General features: G+C 39.5%; 1 protein-coding gene across 7 annotated transcripts in view; it reads left to right on the plus strand.

Moving 5' to 3' along the window:
* The first annotated feature begins 211 nt into the window (after window positions 1-211).
* The window catches only part of FUT9 (fucosyltransferase 9), a 105,391-nt gene continuing 86,027 nt past the window's right edge, over window positions 212-19,575 (plus strand). For 3 of the 7 annotated variants that reach the window (XM_071446006.1, XM_071445988.1, XM_071446016.1), the window contains exon 1: window positions 212-402. Coding sequence is in view for 1 of the 7 variants with exons in the window: in XM_071446053.1 (XP_071302154.1) it covers window positions 1,478-1,628 (151 nt within the window). In the remaining 6 variants the exon portion in view is untranslated. Of the gene's footprint in view, window positions 403-1,384; window positions 1,718-19,575 lie in introns of those variants that run through there. The other 4 variants (XM_071446053.1, XM_071445978.1, XM_071445997.1 and 1 more) reach the window with 4 other exon arrangements.

The following is a 19,575-nucleotide window of genomic DNA, read 5'->3' on the forward strand; positions in this document are numbered from 1 at the left end:
GTTTAAACCAATTCCCACCATGGTTATAGAAATATTTGGATTGTCTACAGTAAATTTAGGGTCAGGCCTCTCTTTCTGAATAAACCTGCTAGAAGACCAGACCTACTCTCTAAATGACTCTAGCCCTTACAGCAAATCAGCAGTTTGTGGAGCTACGTGGAAATCTACCCAGTCTCTCTCTTTCCTGGCTTCACAAGTGGGAGCTGTTGATACCTGCACAGCTCCTGGTACAAGGCAGAGCAGAAGAGCACAGTAAGTTAATCCACAAGCCATTCAGAAACGTCTAGGACAGAGACAGTGACACCAGGGAATCATATGTCTGCACTGAAAATCGAGTAAATTGTTTACTTGGAGGGTTGATGAGAAACGTGCAAATGAACCTCTGAAGCAACTACTTGTCAGGTAAGGATACTAATGTGCTCTAATAAAAAGCAGAATGTTCTCATCATTGCAGTATCTTTTCCCCAAATGTACTTGCAGCAGTTTATCAACATTATATAATGCAGGGAGAGTTCAGGACGAGGATAAAGAGTTGATAGGCAGCTTTTGGTGTGCTTGTTTTTTTTTGACTCACTTGATTCATAGGTCTCATCTTTACACAATGTGCTTTGAGCTGTTTTTTTCTTTTATATTTAATGATCGGTATTATTTTTGATCCTAAATAAACATCCAGGAAATCCTTTAGGTTTCAGGAGGAGGCTTGAAAGACTGCTTTTAAAAACTAATCTAGTGTAAGGTTGGTTTCTCATACAGTCAATGATTATTGTATTCTATGTTTCTCCCTTGTTTACCCCCTTTTTCCCTACCACAGAACCGTTTTTTCCTCCGGCCGTGTAGGGAAAAAAAAAAAAAAAAAAAAAAGAAGAAAGGAAGAGCAGGAGAGCAGGATAGGAAAGCTCTAGCAGTGCTTTTTCTTTAGGGATTGTGGCGGGAGTGGGGGAGCGGGGCTGGGGATCTCCTGTCCTTCAGAGGAGCAGGTCGCCCTTCCCGGGGGCAGGAAGAGGGAAGGGGGAGTGTGGATGCCCGCGGGGGCAGCATCACGCCTGCCGTGCCCCGGGGAGCTCCGGGGACACCCTGCGGCGGAGAGCGCGGGGAGGGGACCGCGGGGGGACGGCGGCTCCGCGGCCGGGGAAGCGGAGGGGCTGAGGAATGGCGGGATGGACGGATGGATGAGGGATAACGGGTGGAGGGATGGAGGGATGAGGGACGGAGGGTGGGAGGATGCGGGATGCAGAGATGAGGGATGGAGGGAGAAGGGGTAGAAAAATGAGAAAATAAAGGCTAGGGGACGAGGGGACGGAAGCGCCGAAGGACAGAGCGAGAGCCCGAGCTTCCCAGCTTCTCCCCCTGCGCTGCGCGCCCCCGCGCCGCTCCCGGTCCCCCCCCGCTCCCCGCTCCGCCGCTGCGCGTGCCCGCGCCCGGGGCTGACTCTCCCTCGCATCCTCCTCCGGCGGCGGCGACGGCGGCAGCGCCGGGGATGGGCAGCGAGAGCGCGCCCAGGAGCAGCCCGGGCCCCGCCGCTCGCCCCTGCTCCCGCGCCCGCTGCTGCTCCTGCCCCGCAGCCCCCCGCGCTCCGGGGGCAGCGCCGCCGCCGCCGCCGCGCCATCCGCAGCCCCCGCCTCGGACGGGTGAGTGACCGGGCCCGGCGCCCTCGCCCCGAAAAGCACCTGCCCTGCATCCCCGCTCCCGCGCCTCCCATCCCGGAGCGGCCCCGGGGGTGAGTGCTGGGGGAGCGGGGCCGCGGGGGAGGCTCCGTGCTCCCGCCCTGCCCCCGCCCTGGGGGAACGGAGGGTCCCGGCCCGGCCCGCTCCGCCCGTGCGGAAGGTCCGCGGGGCAGCCGGGATGTCCCCGCCGCTCCGCCGGGATGTGAGCAGCGGGGCTCCCGCCCTGCTGCCCCTCCCGGGCACCGCTGCCCGTTCCCAGGGGGATCTCCCATGGACGCCCCGCAGCGCCGCTCCCAGCCGGGGCCAGGAGCCCCCGAGCCCGCACCCCCGGGCGCCCGGGGCGGCTCGGAGAGGGGGCAGCGCCTTAACTTTTGCGAGGGACCCTTTGGAGGTGGGGAGGGAGGACCCAGCTCGGCAGAATCGGCGGCTGCCCCGGAGTGGCCCCGGAGGGAGGCGGCGGAGGGTCCCGGTCCCGGTCCCGGTCCCCCTCCCGGAGCCGCGGCCCTTCCTGCGGGGCCCGGGGGCGGCTTCGGGCAGGGCTCAGCGCTCAAATGGACTTTTCTAACACTCCCTCCACCGGCATAATTAAATAAATAAAGTGACGGGGGCAGGGGGGTGGCGGTGGAGGGGCTGGAAGTCTCCGCTTGCTCTTCTTTCGCTGCCCAGAACCGCGAGTGCAAACGGCGGGATGCTGTCTCTGAAAAGGGTTTTCTGGTTTTTATGTGACATGATGCACACGGCTGGTGGTAGCTAGTATAGTAACTATCTGTATCCCAATAGTTCCCTGTCGAAGGGTTGTTATGGCAGCAGCGGTCCCCGATGCTTTTTTTTTTTTTTTTTTTATCTCTGGCACAGGGTAATGTTAAAGACCTGGAAACTGCCTTAATTCAAAAGGACAAGAAAAAAGAAAAAAATTATCAAAAAGATAAATAAAGCAGCCTCGTGCCTCTTTGCCAAATAGACAGCAAGTACAAATATAAGATTCACACTCAATCTTCACTCCCTTCTCCAGAAGCGGGTGCTGTGATAACGCTAATGACTGGAGGAGGCTGGGGGAAAAATGTCTTCCCCCCGGCACCTAATTCCTGCTTTTTGCTAAATTTTGTTGTAATTTTAGCTTGATTATGGCTTGTGCTTTTTCATGTGTTTCACTGATACTTTTTCATAGTGTTGTTTCTTACTTGCAGAGAATTTCTTTAGTCCTGCTTTACACTGGGTAAAGGGATTCAAGTGTTCTCACATACAAGTAAAGCACATCATTTGAAAAATCTTGTAACTGTAGATTTTGCTTTTCTGTACAAGTCACAGGATGAAAGTTTTCTCCTTGTAATGCAGAGAGGAACCTCTATGAGAGTCATCTGAATGATTTCAGCACATCTTACCTGCCACAGCTGGTGGCAGTTTGAAACAATAAGATTTAAATGTTATTATGGAATTAAGTTTCTCTATCACCTTTAATGGTCAGCCTATTCTCAGTCAAAACACACATAGTTCTAAGGGAAACACTCTGATTCTGATATCAGTTTAGTCGGGTTTTTTTGGACACAGTGTTTAAACCCTGAAACCATTGAGGATGGATGTTAAAACTCATAAAATTGGTAGTGGACTGTACTACTTTGACATTTTTTACTCTGCACTTTTGTAGATACCATTTGTTGTCTTTTACCAGAGTTTGCTTGGGTAGAGATTGGGCAGTAAATGATAGGGACAGAGAATTTTTTGTCCTGGTAGCTCCTGCATTTTTATTTCCATCAGAATATTTGAAGACTGATATTGATATTGCAGAATGAAATGTTATTGAATTGTGATATCTTGTTTCCAATTGTACATTTTGAAATGTTTGGCTTATCAGTAGGAAAGCAACACAAACATGTCAATGTTTATTTAAGGATGAAAAAATGCTATCCCAGGATGATTCATGTGTAGAAACAGGCTAGATTCAGGTTAAATAAGTGAACTAAAATAATGTAGATCCATAGTTAATTTTCACTGCTAATCATGAAAACAGGCACTCTTATCTTCGAGTTGGAATTTAGAGATGCTGGAAGAGAGGAAGAACAGCAAAATACATATATTTAATGACAGACAGAACTCTTGAATAAACATCAAGTATTTCTGAGGGAATGCAAGCCCATTTCGTAGTATAACCATCGTCATGATTCTGATCCCAGCTAACTCAGTATGAGATTCTCCCCAGGCACTGCTGTGAGCAGAATCAAAGACAACTCTGCTATCCATTTTTGAGGAATGGGGACACAAAAAGATCATTTGTATTTTTCCCCATTATCATAGCTGGAAGGGTTTATTTTGTATCTCATATGGAATATTCCACACTTTACCCTCCTAAGCAGTAGTCAGGCCTACAGCTCTTACCTGCCCGGACAGCCCAGCTGAGATAATTCTTGTGAGAAAGAATACACGTTTTGCTAGGGGCAGCTATATTGTGACCAAATAATAGTCATGTTAACTGGAAAAAGGTTTGACTTTGAATGATATTTTCATATCTAATACCACTAAAATTTCATATTAGGGAGTGGGAATAACACATTTCTTAAAATGGCATTATTTGCTTTAAGGTTCTGACACGAAAGGACTAGATTAATTTAATCAAGATGAAGGGTAGATGTTTCTATCTTTAGTGATTAAAAATATCCTTAGTGGTTTAAAAATAACTTTAAGTCATAATGAAGAAAAGACAAATTTGGACACTCTGAAAAGGGTTACAAATAAAGTTATTTGATTCAAATGAACCAACAGATTGCACTTATTTAACACTAGACAGTAGTAAAATGGAACAAAAAGGAAAGCTGGCAAAACCAAGACATCATGGGAAAAGCACAGTATAAATCCTGAAAGAGTTGCAAAAATTGCCCAAGAGACTCCAATGTTGACTGTTTGAGTCCCTTATGGGAGTCAAATGGAAAAAGCCCCATTGACTTCAGTAAACACTAATAGCATGAGTGTATGCTAAGAGAAGAGATGGGTATTTCAACTAAATACCACAAGAATTCAGAGTGATAGTTGCTGAAATCAGATTAGAAATGTATGGGCTTTCTTCAGGTGGAATGAAGTCCTGACTTTGCTGAGAATGAATTGGAGGCTTGCTATCTATTTCTCAGGGCCAAAATGTCAATCTGAGAATTATGTTTCAAGTGACTTTTAAAAAACGTGGCACATGATAGTTAATCTGCTTTTAATTTGTGTGATATTCTATTAAAATGATGTTACCTTTGCCAAGCTCAAGTTATTAATTAGTTATTGGTACCCATTTTCCCTTTCTTTTTGCATTTTTTAAATGTCAGTTTTGCAGAAATGGCAAGAAATACAAAACAGTCTTCCTGCAAGACTGCACTTATAAGCCGAATAATTCAAAGCCTGTACCGTCATAGTGCAATCAAATTTTTAATATGATGCTGTCAAAGTCATAAAAAAAGAAAATCAAATGTGACATCATAGAAGACAACCTATATAACTGACACGACATCCAAATGTTTTAATTTCCCCACGTTCTATTTAGTGGTTAATGAAGATAGACTTTTCTTTCTTCCCTCTGAGGAAACTCCTAATACAAGATATTAAATGTTCATTAAAAAACTACTTTATTTTCATATAAACATATGCAAGTTTTGTGAAGATAAGTCCTGAGCATAAAGGAGATGCAATCGTTTAAGAGATAATGTAAAGCCTTCCCTTGGAAACAGAACTGAGATAATTTTTGGATGATGAAAAAAATATTATCAGACAAATTTTCTATAAATGGTAGGTATGATCTCCATAAACGACATTTTATTAACTGCTCCTAACTATGGATGAACCTCTGTCTAAATAAAGAGACAAAGTCACCCTTGCCCTCAAAAATATAGTCATTTCTTTCTGCTGGAAGAAACATTTTTCTGCTGTTTTTCTCCCTAAATTAAGTATAACTAATGCCAATTGAAAGTACAAAGTACTAGATTACCAGAATTGGAAAATGAAACTCTTTTTTCAGCCAGCCTTTGTGGGGCACAGGAGGCAACAGTGCAGTGTGGTGACCCCAGAATGATCTGCCATTTCAGCCTGGTTTCACTAGCTTCTTGACAAGGAGAAAACATTTGCCCACTGAGATCTTCCAGGTGCCTAAGGACCAATTTGCTCCAAGGGATCAATGTACTGAGGAAATTCGTCTGGAATGGGATTTTAGTTGATAACCTCAGCCCTGGTTGTGACTCTGCGGGGGCCCGACTGGATCCTGCAAGGAGCTAAGCATCAGTGCTTTCACAAGTGCGAGTGCCTGCTCAGGATCCTCTAAGAAATGGAGTGAAATTCCAGTTCATTTCACACAGGCCACAAACCAGCTTTCAAATCTCAATGATTTTCCACCACTACTGCATGTTGGCTGTATTTGAATCAGTGAACTAGAGGTGAAAGGCTCCAAAAATGTGATTACCAGTCCCCTGGGACATTTAGTTCTTCAAGGAGAGCTTACTTGAAATACTTATTTGTATTTCAGAGACTGGGGTAGAGGAAATGAATTAACTACACACAAATATTTTTCTTTTGTTTTAAAAAGTTTTTTCACAGATTTTTGTTTGGTTTGGTTTGGTATTTTTTATTTTGTAGAGAGATTATAAATGCCAGATATTTGATTCTGGAATACATATATAATCTATGAGCAAACAGCCTCATAGATTTTTATTTCTTTACCAAACAATGCTTCATTTTTGATTTGATAGTAGAAAATTATTTAACCATACACTTCCATACCTGGCTAAATTATTTAATCATACACTCCCATACCTGGCTAACACTAATGTTTGGAGGTTTGGGTTTTTCTCCCCATATCTGCCACTAAAAGATCAAATAAATACTTGAATGTAAAAACAAGTGTAGAGAAAATAGACATCTGTTTTTTATCATGGATCTTTATGTAAAATGGCTTATTTTGTCTAATTTAAGCCTAGTACTCTTTTGGGGGAAAAAATCAGCTTAAAACTATTGTAATCATTTTATGCTACAGTCCAAACCCACAATGTAAATAATGCTACTGAATTAAGAAAAGCCACCAACACTGAAAATGAATATTTAATTAATAATCCACCTGTTCAAAGGTCTCTTGTCTTCTCTACAGATGTCTTCTTCCTCTTAGTTTATCCAGGACAGCTACTACAGGAATTTCAAACTGAGAAAGTGTGTTAGAACTGAAACTGCAGGAAAGCCTGTTTTCCCATGCCAGTGTTAGAACAGAGGTGAGAGGCAGGGATCCATAAGGTCTAAGCTTTGAAGGTCACAATGACATAAAACATATGCTTCCTTCAAAATTATTTTTCTCTTTGAGGCAATGAGTATGGGCTTTTTGAAATATGGAATGGGGGGGGGGGGGCAATTTGTATTTGTCAAGAGCCTTTATTTTTAAAATTAAGTAAAATTAAGCAGCATTAACTCCCTGTATATTCAAGGACTTTCTTCACATGAGTCACCACATCTTGTGAAGTCAGGTACCAACAGCAGTGCCCAGAGCAGATTACTGACCAAGGACAGATGGACGCAGGTGGCAGGGAGACCATGCCAGACACCACGGGGTGAAGCAGGCTCACAAAGCAACAAAACCAGTTTTCTCTGTGACATTTCAAATTTCAAATCCCTCCCTTTGAAATAAAAGGCACAAATTTAGAAATCCTCAAAAAACAGTTTATTCACCAAAACGTTTTGGATAGAATAAAAGTTGTTGTATGTGTGTTGTAATACACATACCAGCATATCAGAAACAATTTAAATATTCTGGTTTTAAATCTTCTTTTTTTTTTTTTTCCTTTCAAACTAAACCCAGCAAAGTTATTTCAATTTTGGAAAGCAAAATTAGTGGAACCTGTATTCTGACTAGATAGGATTTCAGTAAATTTTCTTCCATGGCTTAAACTAGAAAAGAAACACCTTCCTTAAAATTAAAGTTGTGGTGAATGAAGGCATCAGTCCTAAAATTATTTGTGAGAATGCAGAGCACAGGGAGTGTGTATTCCAATAAATTGACTGATTTTGCATATCAAGTTACTCATGTGGCAAGTACTTGAATTTATCAGAATTGAGCCCTTGTTTGGCAAAGCAGTGAAAATATTGTCTTAGAGGGAGAGGGTAGAACTTTTGGTAGAAATTGAGCTGGAATTCTCCATTAAGATTATTTTTCTATGGAAATAATTCATGCTTTGAAATTAGAATTGGCATCAGTGTGGGTCAGTAACAGAAGACTACTTATTTATCTTGAAAAACAGAAAAACATAAAGTTATGCAACTTAGAATTTGAAATGGTAAATATTTTACAGCCACTGCTGCTGAGTATTGCATTTAAATTGAATAAGAGGACACCAAACTACACTTAAAACAATTAAATTATTGCCTGTATGTTATGTTTAGAATAAAATTTATCAGCCAAGCCTCTCGACCTAGGCTATACTGATTTTATGATTTATTTAAGCTGACAATAGAAGATTTTCACAAACTAGCTGCTTAAGACTGTTGTTCAGCAGTTCTAAATACCCATAGTTTAAAGGCCAATGTTTAAGTATAATGAAGTAAGATTGCTCTGACACAAATGCTAATTAGTTTCTTGCAACTACCAGACTTAAAAAAGAGTTTTTAAGCAACCTCGTTTAGATGAATGGGAAAAGAAAATGCAGTAGTATCCAACAAATGGCTTTTGGGAAGGTAACAAGCTTGCTAATTCTAGAACTTGCAATAATTAGGAGAATTTCCAGTGAGAATGTTTGCCACAAACACCTCAACCAGCTACACCGAGACAGCTGATGTCCTACATTCAGTATTAGGACTGGTATTAGAGTTGGAAGGTAGCAGCTCAGGGAAGGGATTGAGCTTCACTGCTTGGATGGTCTCCATGGCTTCCCTACAGATGCTCACCAGCCACCCTTTCTGGGCAGCTTGCCTGGTGAGCAAAGGAAGGACCAGCTGCCTCCCCAGCAGAGCTTCCTGGGGAACACAGACAAAATCTCCAATTATTTGACCTCACTGAGCCTCAGTACTGTGTACAGAGCTTCCTGACCTGCTGGACCTCCAGCACTGGCCTGCATGCCCACCTGCCACAAGCTGACGGTATTTGAGATTCAAACTAAAGTATATTCAGGGAGAAAGCTATGAGAAATTTTAAAATGACATTAAAATATTTTGGCAGTTAAAATGCATATAGCTAGAAGTATTTTTCCTTAAGGCCCCATTGAGATGAAAAGTCTTCTTTCCACAGACATCCTAGAGAAGGCAAGCACAAATGGATGAGAGCATCTGTATTTTTAAAGCAATCATAATGAAAAAAAAAATATAACAACAACAATTACATCTGTTTTAGAGAGCTTTCCAGACAATAGACATTTAAGCCTTGCATGGCAAGTGATTCCAATGTTCAATGGGAAGGAACTCCAAACTACTTGCACTGGAGTGAAACACAGCAGCACTGCAATGAAACTCAAGGCTGAGAATTTTTATACAGTCGATAAAATCCAGCATGAGCTTGAAAATAATTTAATTTGATTCAATCAATGAAATAAATAGGAAGATGGCTGCTATGTGTTTGCACATGCAAACTACAGTATGAATGAATCAACTCAATTCAATAAAAGGACAGAAGTAGAGTCTGTTACATTATCAATGAAGCACTCGGCCATTTGAAAACATTATTTCATTTATGGAAATTTTACAGTTTAACCAGTTCTCCAAAAGAACAAAAACAAATTGAATGTTTAAGAAGTGAACTTTTTTTTTTTCAGTCAGCAATTCTGCTTTAGGTCAACTAAGTGGTAGATAAATTTAAAAGATTGATGATAAAACCAAACCAATTTGTTACTTTAAAATGGAAAAAGACACTGCAGTGGAAAGGTATTTCAGAAGAGAAACCTTACAAATATACCTCTTTCAAAACAACATTTTCTTGAAAATTGCACAGCTCCAAGATTTTTTTTTTTTTGGTGTAAAAATACCAAGCTGTCTCTCATTCTTCCTAGATAAATTCATGCTTTCGATCTTTAGATGCTTTTAGAGCTTTAGATCTACAGGAATTATATAATGTCCTACTAGAAGTTACTGGAAAACCTGCAGTTTTCTGTGTTAAGGTGTATAACACCAGTAGTTTAATCTGATGGAGAGAATCACTGTGTCTTAACCACATAATTGCTTTGTGTATATATAATTCTTTAGTGTATACATACATAAATACACATACATATATAGATACACACTTACAAAGGAATATGCATATATATCAAATTATACAGATGTACATACACACAAATATATAGTTCTGTTCTTCCTGGTCTGCAATAGCAGATGATCTCCTCAGGCACCCTGCCTGGTTAAAATCCTCCACCCTGAAACTCAGCAGCTTTGGGGTTTTTTGTTTCCCAATAGAGCAATCTGCTGTGGTGAATTTAAAAAGTGATTTTTTTTCTTGAAATTTTTTGGATTTGCCTAATTGATTGGCCTAATTTGTATTTCTTTTTGCTCACATTGCTATGCAGATATTTGTTCCTTTCTTGTTGTTATAGAATAAGTAATTTTGATGTTTGTGCCCTGTTTTTGTAAGTGCTTAATGCCTTGTAATGGTTATGGATTATCTATGGTTTTCAGGTAGGTAGAAAAAAATAACTCCAGAATTATCCCTCCCTGGAGGTCAGAGAAGCACAGCTACAAATGGAAGCCAAGGCTCTAAGTTCCCAATTCCCAGCTTCAGCCATGCCTCCTCATATAGTACAGAATCAGTTAAGCATAGATTTTCCCTAAAATATGGACAACAATTTTGATGCCATGAAGGGGAGGCAATGTGTGATAATCATGGGCTATTTCACCAGCAATGAGTAAATGCTGGTTAGACTTGGGAAGATAGTCTCTGATCAGTCTAGATAGTTGTCTACTGGTATGTATACATTTGAATGTACAAAAAAACCAATCTCTCTCTATATATGAAACACATATTTTTTTAAGCTTTCTACAAACTATTGCTTCAAAATAGCATTTTCCTCCTGATTCATTACCACCTGTTTTTCTTTCTAGTTTGTTCCCTCTTAGTCATTACTTAACATTTCCTTACCCTCTGTGAAACTTTCTTCCTGCATTTTGTTCCTCGTATTTGTTTTATTTCAGTTCTTAATTTCCAACTTGTCCTTTGTATCATTTCCCCAATTATTCCTTCTTACTTAATTATTGAAAATTTCTTTTTTTCACCCTAGGGAAAAATAAATGGGGGAAATTTGAAGTTTTCACTAACAATTACCTGTGATGAACAAGAGCAAAAGCCACACAGAGACTTACAGCTCTGTAGAGGTTTTTATGCAGCAGAAAATGTGACTTGGGTGTTTTTGTCTGTATTAGCAACTAATTCAGCCCAATAGGAGCCAAGCAGTAGATCAAAGCATCTGGTATGGAGATCCTTATATTTAAGCATGATCAATATGTTTTACCACAGACTAGATCCAGTTTCCTGTCTCAGACAAAATGCTATTACCCTGAAAGTAGTTTGAGGCTATTCAAAGGACTAATTAGTTCAGAACCTTTTGTCCCCACTGCAGGTTACAGTACATTTGGTACAGACTGTAGGCAGAGCTTCCAGTTTACTTTACTTTACTTTACCAGCTGGATTACCTTGGGCATGGATTTAACTGCTCCCAAACCAAACCATTGTGAGGCAATTGGGATTCACTGCAAACCATCACCGTGTCTCCCTGTCCAGGGGCAGTTTCCTAGGTTCCCAACAACAAACTCCACCACCTTGTCCTGAAATTGCACATTCCTAACTCAGTTCTTAGCCTTGAAATTTTTATTTGCTCCTGTCCCCAGAAGATCCTTAAGTCTTCTGAATATTGAACAAGCCTGAGAACTGTAAATATTTCATTGTTCTGGCTCACTGACCAAGGACTGCAGTCAGTTACTCATTCCTTGGGCAGCTGTGTCCGGCACTAGACTAAAGAGCCATTCACCCCTACTGTGTGGGCAAATAAATACTCATTTCCCCCATTCTGATCATGGTTCCTGCAGGTGGGGCCAATGTTTTATCTCGGTACAGTCTCTGGGAGTAGCAGTGTCACAACTACAGCCAGGAATCAGCAAAGTTGAACTCAGACTGTCAATATTTTGGCCAGCAAATCTAATCACAATATCATTAGGAGAACATCGGCGCATCTCTTATCCTTTTATTTAAAAAGAAAGCTTGATTCAATTTCTTTTTACCCTCCCTCCAGTTTCTAAAAATAAGTTTACTTGGCTAACAAAATCTGAAGTCTGAACAGATAGATGCATCTCTTTTTAATCTTATACAGGTTGCTTAACTTCTGGCTGGCTAAAATTTAAAACAGACTTTGTGATTAACACTCTCCTCTGTATCAAAGTTCCTTTTCAGTGCCATGACATTACACAGCTCTCTGGGTTTCCCACTACAGTGTGTACTGCTTACCTTATGAGGGATGCCCATACACCTCATAAACACTAAAATATGGATGCTCCATCCAGCATGGGGGCAAGACATCAAAAGTGATGTGTGGATCAGTCTGCTTTTAGCTCCCTAACACTTCTTTGAATGCAACCATCAAGCATTGCAATGTTGATCTGACAGGGGCTTTGTTTATAAAGATTTTCTCTACCCTGAGTTAGACTTCCTGCTCAAAGCACAGGAGATAGATTGCTAAGAGGGGCAACCAGAGAAATCATTGAGCAGAAGGAAGAATAGCTTCAAGAAAATGTCATGGGACAGTAGTAATAGACATAAAACCTACACTTTTAAGGTACCTCCTTTCGACACTGGGGAGGTCTCTACTGTACCCTGAAAATAAATATATAAGACCAACCTGCCTTTTTTCCAAAATTATTAGAACATGCTGCTAATTGATGCCCAAATATCCAGTAATTAGAGCACTTACTACTGAGGTGGATGACCTTTTAAACACATAAACACACTCCTGAGTTGAGAAAAAAATTTCACTCATAGGCACTTTCAGGTCAGAAATGTGCCCTAGCTACTCACTGAATGGTTATTTTGGGATGAAGTTAGTGACTTTCTCCTCTTGAAACCTTGCCAATTTGGATAATTGATTAAATAGCTAATGGAGCAGGAACTTAAACCTGACCCCCTTTCTTCACAGAAGAGCAGACTAACATTGGTCTGTGGAGTGAGTTGCTTGCTATTTGGCTGAATAAATATTTAAAAGCAAACCGAATAGTTCCAAGAGGGGAAAATTAAAAAGTTGTCTTGTCAAATAACAAATACTTTCTGCTTAATAGGAACCTCCTGGGAGGCAGACAATCTTAATTCTTATACTCTCTGTAGATCAGATAAAGTGTCAGTTTCCTGAGAGGAATTTAATTTTCTGCAGTTTCAGAAAATTATCTTTTTTTTTCTTCCTCCCATGCACGTGGCATCTGCTCTGGCAAGTGTGTTCTCAGAAAAGATAGTGGTTCTCTCTGTGGGGTTAGACTGTGAGACTGCTACCTCTTGAAAACAGGTTTGGGGTCCAAGAACCTTGGCAGGGTCAGGGTTTGAGGGAGCTGGTGCATGAGCACCCTGAGCTGGGACTGTGCTGCACTTGTCTGGAGGATGGAAAGTGTTGGTGGTGTCTCAATGCTCAACTTGGTATTGAGCAAAATGGCAACTGAATCCCTTGATAGAGTTGGTAGTACATTTTAGGGCATTAAAAAGCAACACTTAGAAATACAAGAAGGTACTAATAATTGAAACATTTTGTAAATGTAACATTTTAGAGCAAGATCTTAGTATCCAGTTTGGGGAACTAAAGATCTCTCTCCTTTCAAGTAGGAGATAGAGTGAGTGATAATATAGCTTTCCATTATTACTTCACCACTTTGTCACCATTTATTGTCAGAAGGTATTCAAATGGCAAAAGCATAAAATAAGTTAATGTTCAAATGAATAAGTTAATGTTTTAGTTAAGGGAATTAGGCTTCAGATGAAACTTGATATCACTTCCCGTAAATAGTCCATTTTGACAGACTATTTACTCAAAAGGGCTTTACCAGTCCTTTACCAGTTGCTTCTCCTATTGAAGACTTTTAAGTCTTCATGGGTCCTGTGTCCCAGAAATCACCTCTGGATTAATTTGATGATTCAACTTAATCTAATATAACTATTACATTTTTATTTTACATAGGTTTCTGTAGCATTAAAACTGATTTGCTGATGTCCTTAAAAATATAATTTATTCAAATTCAGCTAGGCATTCATAGTTCCTAATGCTCCTTGAGGAATTTTCAAATTACAGATATAATTCCAGAGAAAACTCTAATGTTTGTGGTAAATCTTCCCTGATATGGAAAATGGAAGAAAACAAATCCTTGGCATTTATTATTCCCTGTTTAGAAGAAAACCTTTCTGAAGCAGGATTAAGTTGACAAGATCATTAGAATTTCCCAAATATTTATTTTGTCAATGTCTGCAAAAATATCTGCAATCTGTTGGTGGTAGGCAGGCAGTAAACTGCCTTCATGCATTGACCTTTTACAACTTCCTCTAACCCAGTACAATGTGATTTCATGCAAAAAAAAGGTATCTATGTAAGTTTTAAAAAGTTGGAAAATGTTATTTTTCTGATTATAATGTGTAGCTTCATTTTTACATGTGTAATTCTTGGATAGACCAATTATTACTTGTGTTTTTTCCTGGATTTACAGTCCAATGACTAGAATATATCTATTCCGCAATGTGTTAATCTTTCAGATTATTCTTGGGTTTATGTCTCTGTGAGTTCTGCAAAATCTATCTTTTTTTTCTGAAGCACAGATATGCCAGAATGGTCATTGTTTCCTGCTAGAGTCAAATCCTCAGCTATGGATTGAGTGCACATTAATATTTGTGGGAAAGCCAACTTTAAATATTTGCATTTCGAAATCCCTGAGTTTTCTTTAAAGTCTGTGAGTTAAGATAGAGGTGTGCCTCTGTCAGTTAAGTATTTAATTAATTTGAAAGACAGCCTAACCTTCCATATGAAGCCACTTAAATTTTAGGTTTAAGTATTTTAATCCCAGGATTTTTTTCCTCCTTTTTGTTGCTAGTAATCTGCACCTTTCTCATCTTCTGTACCTTCCCATCTTTTCTAGCACTATTCTATCACTGAGGGTCATGATCTTACTTGTAATGTTATATGTAATTGACCCAAAGTTGTGGGCCTGAAGAGGTTCAAAATGCACTCATGAGGGATTTTTCCCTCAGGTAACTTTAGCCACCGAGAATTCAGCTAACCTTCCAGAGTTCTGTAGTTAGTTGAGAGAAAGCCATCCCAAGAGGGCAATTCACTGCACTTTCTGGACCTGTCTCTTAGACTCCCTCCCTCTATAAAGGAGAGAGTCTATTTAGCACTAGAGAGGGGCTTCAGTGAGTCCCATGGAGAATATGTACCATAGAGACTTCTTTTTAAAATATGATGGCATTACTGAAGACTATAAATTATACTTCTACAAGACTTTCAGTTTCCAGTGTGGTTGATGTGTAGAGAGCAGGAAAGGAGCCAGATGAGCTTGCTGTGCCACCCCTGCAGTTGGGAAAGTGAAGGACTGTGGCACACAGATATTTGAGCTGCCAGCACAGAAGCCGTTGTGGAGCAGCACAGCTGTGTTCATGCAGCACTGCACACTGTGTAAAGAAACACTGCTGAAACCAGCCTAATTCACTGGCAGAATGCAAAAAGTCATTGGGAAATTTTTTAATAGCAAGCAGACTAGAAAAGTCCACATATTTAGCAAGTTTCTTCCAGATTACCACGTTGTTTCAGTTTCTAACTTGGTTTTGGACAGACCACCACAAACCTTCAGAAACATCTTAGATACATCTTGTACAAGCTATTTGCTGCTACAGAGTACATGCTCTCCTGAGAAGCAATGCAATCATTCCTTCATCCTCCGATTTCTACATGTATGCACATCTATATTAAAGAACATGTCAAGAAGGAAAAAAGTGAGAACATCATGATATTCAGTTCCAGAGGAGTAATTCAACTTAAATAAATTATGGAAAAGTCCTTTTGTTATTTTTTGTTAATGAATTCAAGCTGAATGCTAGTAGACAAGTGCATGTTGTTACTCCTAAATCAAAATACACAACCTAAATTTTGCAATAAATGCTTACAGTGCCCTTCCAAATAAAATTTTCTGAAGATTTTCATGATATATAAATACTTCTTTTAGAACTGCAAGACTATGGAGGATAAAACTGCAATTTTGCTGAAAGCTGGCTTTCTGTACAGTTATTATCATTTTACCAGCTGAATAGATTTCATTTAAGTTAGACCTTGTAGTATTAGTGCTTCATAGGGTTTTGCAAGAGAAAGTATTTTGACTGGATAGAATCAAATCTATGTTTGCCAAGAAAAATATCTACATTTGAATAGACTGGTCTCTGTTTTGGTTTACTACTCTTTGTCACAATATAACTCTGTTGTTTCACCTAAAAGTACTTCTAGGTCAGGAAATGACAATCTGTGTGTAAGGGGTTCCTAAACCAATCAAATCAGAGCTCAGCTAAATTTACAGCTGTCATTCTCAGCAGAGATGAGCTGGGAGCTGTCCTGCTCCCAGGGAATTGCTGGTGCTCCTCCCTGAGAACTGTCAGGACAGCCCGAGCATGTGAACCTGTACCCTGAGCTGCCTTTGCACCAGGAGAAAAGCATGGAGACAGCAGGGGTGAGATCCAGCTCTGGCTTCTTGGAGCAGAAAGCTGACTTTCATTCTTTCACATTCACATTGGTTTCTTAATGGACTTCTGATTTAAAAGTAACAAGCACACAAAATAATGAAACTAGAACAGGTTTTATAGCAGCAATATCTTTACATTGACTCTACTCCTAAAAATTCACTGCATAGTTTTCTTACCGCTTATGGGCACATGAGAGGGCTGGTGATACCTAATCTCATTATTCTGTGATATATTCTATGATTTTTTTCTCTTAATGCTCCAACTTAGAAAATTATAGCCCTGCATGAAAACCTCAAATGCCACTGGACAGGGAAAAAATAAAAAAGAGAGAAAGCTAGAAATACACACACAGTAATAGTATACTTTTTTATGCAAAAACCTTTCTAGCTACCTTTCTAAGCATATTATTGTCTTCTCAGTTCTGTTAGCAAACAGATACCATATAAAGCATTTAGGTTACACTAGATATTTTAACCTCAATGACAAAATAAATTATGAGCATGTACTAATGTGAGAAATTGAACTTCTGGATCAGAGAAATTATAATTTTCAGGTGACAGGATGAGGGTAGATAGAAGTTAATCAAAGTAATCATATCTGTAACCAGAGCATGATGAAGGATGATGTGTTTCTGAATCCTTACTTTCTAAATATCATGAATGTAGACAATATCTTCAAAAGGCATCCTGTAAGAAAAAAACCCAAACAAATGGAACAAAAAAAAAAGTAAAGCATATTTTAAAAGCATTCATGTGTCTTTCTTTTTGATTCACATAATTTTTGGGAACACCTCATAGTCTCATCTCATTTGAGCTACTATTTTGAGCTCTTTTTCAGTTCTACAAAAAAATCTATGCTACTGGGGTAATTCAGGTGGAGCCTGGAGAGTGATAATGAATTTGAGTGAGTACACTGAAGTTGGATAAAACTGTGCTTCAAAAATGAGACGGGCTTTTTTTCTACTTTATACATACTCTTTATGTAATTTGACACATTTTTTAGTAATTTTATTTTTCTTGACCCTTGTCAGGACTATGAAGTTGTGCAGAAATAAAGGCAATTTTTTTGGCTTATAGAAGTTTCATTTCTTGTAACAAAAGGAAGGACAGCAGGAATAAAATCAGTCCACTTCTATACAAAATAGTTTTCATAGGCAACCTGTTAAGAAATTGTCTTTTTGATATATGTAATTTGAACTATCTTAACCTTGGTGAATCCTAATCCAAATTTATTTCCCATAGTTGGATGATCATGTACCTGAGCAGGTAGTACTGTTGACACCAGTGTGCCTACTCACTGTGGGAATTTAAATCAGGGTGAGTAATCAGCATGGAAATAACTAATGCTGGGATTATAATCTTTCACAAACTAGTAGTCCCCTTGACTGTTCATCTTGCTTCATAACTGAAGAGAAGCCTTATGCTTGAGCCTTTGGTTAGCCTGTGTGTTTTTTGGTTATGGGGTAGGGCGTGGGGAATTGGTGATGATGACTCACTGTGATTTGATGTCGTGAGCTGCAGCTCTCCCAGAGCAGCTGCTTTTTCTGATAAACATAATGCTCTACACTAGGCCTTTGATTTTCTGCATATTTTACTTCCTCATTAGGGCTTGCTCTTTATATATTACTGCTTCATTAATCTCACCTACTCTACTGTACGTTCCAAGATGGTCAAGTATTTCCATCTGTGTTTTTTATTTTTCTCCAGCAGAAATTGCTGTAGGTTTTATAAGCATGAGTGAATGCAGGTTTAAATTATACCTCAAGAAAACAGTGGGAGAAAGGTGTGACTGTAACAAAAATAGCTGGGTGGGGGACAGAATACTGTACACTTTTCTACTGCAGTTTTGAGAACTAAATCAGTTGTACAAAGAACTAAAGGTCTGCTGCACCATGAGTATATGCCACTTCTTGGAAACTGTTCCTCTGACTATCACTTTCCCTTGGAAAGTACTCAGGTCCTTGGCTGCATGCTGCCAACATCCATTCTGGGCTCTCCATATGGACAGAGGAGGCATTGTTTAATATCTTCTGTATCTGATGCTTGTCCACTTTCACAGGAGAGGTTCTTGTTTGAGTTTTGCCAAAGAAAAAAGGTAGTAGTAATTCTATCACTTAACACTTCATGTTTACTAAGTAATTTCTTTTATCATTAATCACAAAAGATTGTATCTGAAATTTAGCTTTATGTATTATTTATGTTTTAGGAACTGTTAACTCCATAAGCATCTGGATTTTCTTCATGTATTATCAACATTGTTCTGTAACAGATTAAATATATTATCTAATGTATAATTTTAGAAATTAATGTGTTTTCCTATTTTCCTTGGTAATACTCACAAACAATAATAATTTTCATTTTGAATTTTAATCTCAGACTACATTCTAGAGCACAGTATTCTAAAGAATTATAACATCAGTCATTTAATGGCCCTATGAAATACAGCATTTTGTTTCTAAAATTTTCAGGAAAACTTCTGGTTTGCTTTAGGTTATTGAATTTTAGGTCACACTGTGTTTGATTTTGGTTTGGGTTTTTCTTACAGTCTTATTAAAAAGGGGTCTAGTTCACAGAACTTTTTTCCTTTTTTTTCTTTTTGACAAATGGGTTTTGGAAATGGAAACCCTCAATTCAATTTATTTATTGTGATACGTAACTACTTTGTAGGCCACCAGTGTATCCTCTACATGACTTAGGGATCACAGTCCTCTAGTCCTATGCAGATATATATTGATTTCTAGATGGATGTCACTCTTTTACTTTTGGTACAAGACTGAGAAAGTCCTTGAAGAATTTTGAGCATTGGGTTACCACCCTTAAGAGCCAGCTCTTATGTCACTGGATGAGTTTGAGAAGATTAATACTGGAGCACAGACTTCAGAGAATATTCACTTTGGATATGTATTTTGGAACGTTTTATCATCTGGATTGCTAGTTGAGGTTTGCAGTTAACACAATTATGCTCTAAGCTCTGGCATGTAGTATTAAAGGAAATGTTATTTCGCTTCGCGCTCTTCCTGTTGTTTCAGATTAGAAGTCTTGCATTTAGGGAGCCTCACAAACACCTGGAACAAGCATCAGGCCTCCAGGGAACACCTTCACAGCATCACTCCCACTGCTCTGTATATGACCCAGTTGCCTTGTGCAAGGTCAGAACATCACAGATGTGTTGGAGCATCCAGAGAAATAAACAATCCATGGTGTTCTAAGGATTTGCTCCTCCCTGCTGCTGTGAAGCTGGAAA

The sequence above is a fragment of the Agelaius tricolor genome, unplaced genomic scaffold, assembly GCF_023055355.1.
Source record: "Agelaius tricolor isolate 1412-34295 unplaced genomic scaffold, bAgeTri1.0.p SCAF_1, whole genome shotgun sequence".
NCBI lineage: Eukaryota > Metazoa > Chordata > Aves > Passeriformes > Icteridae > Agelaius > Agelaius tricolor.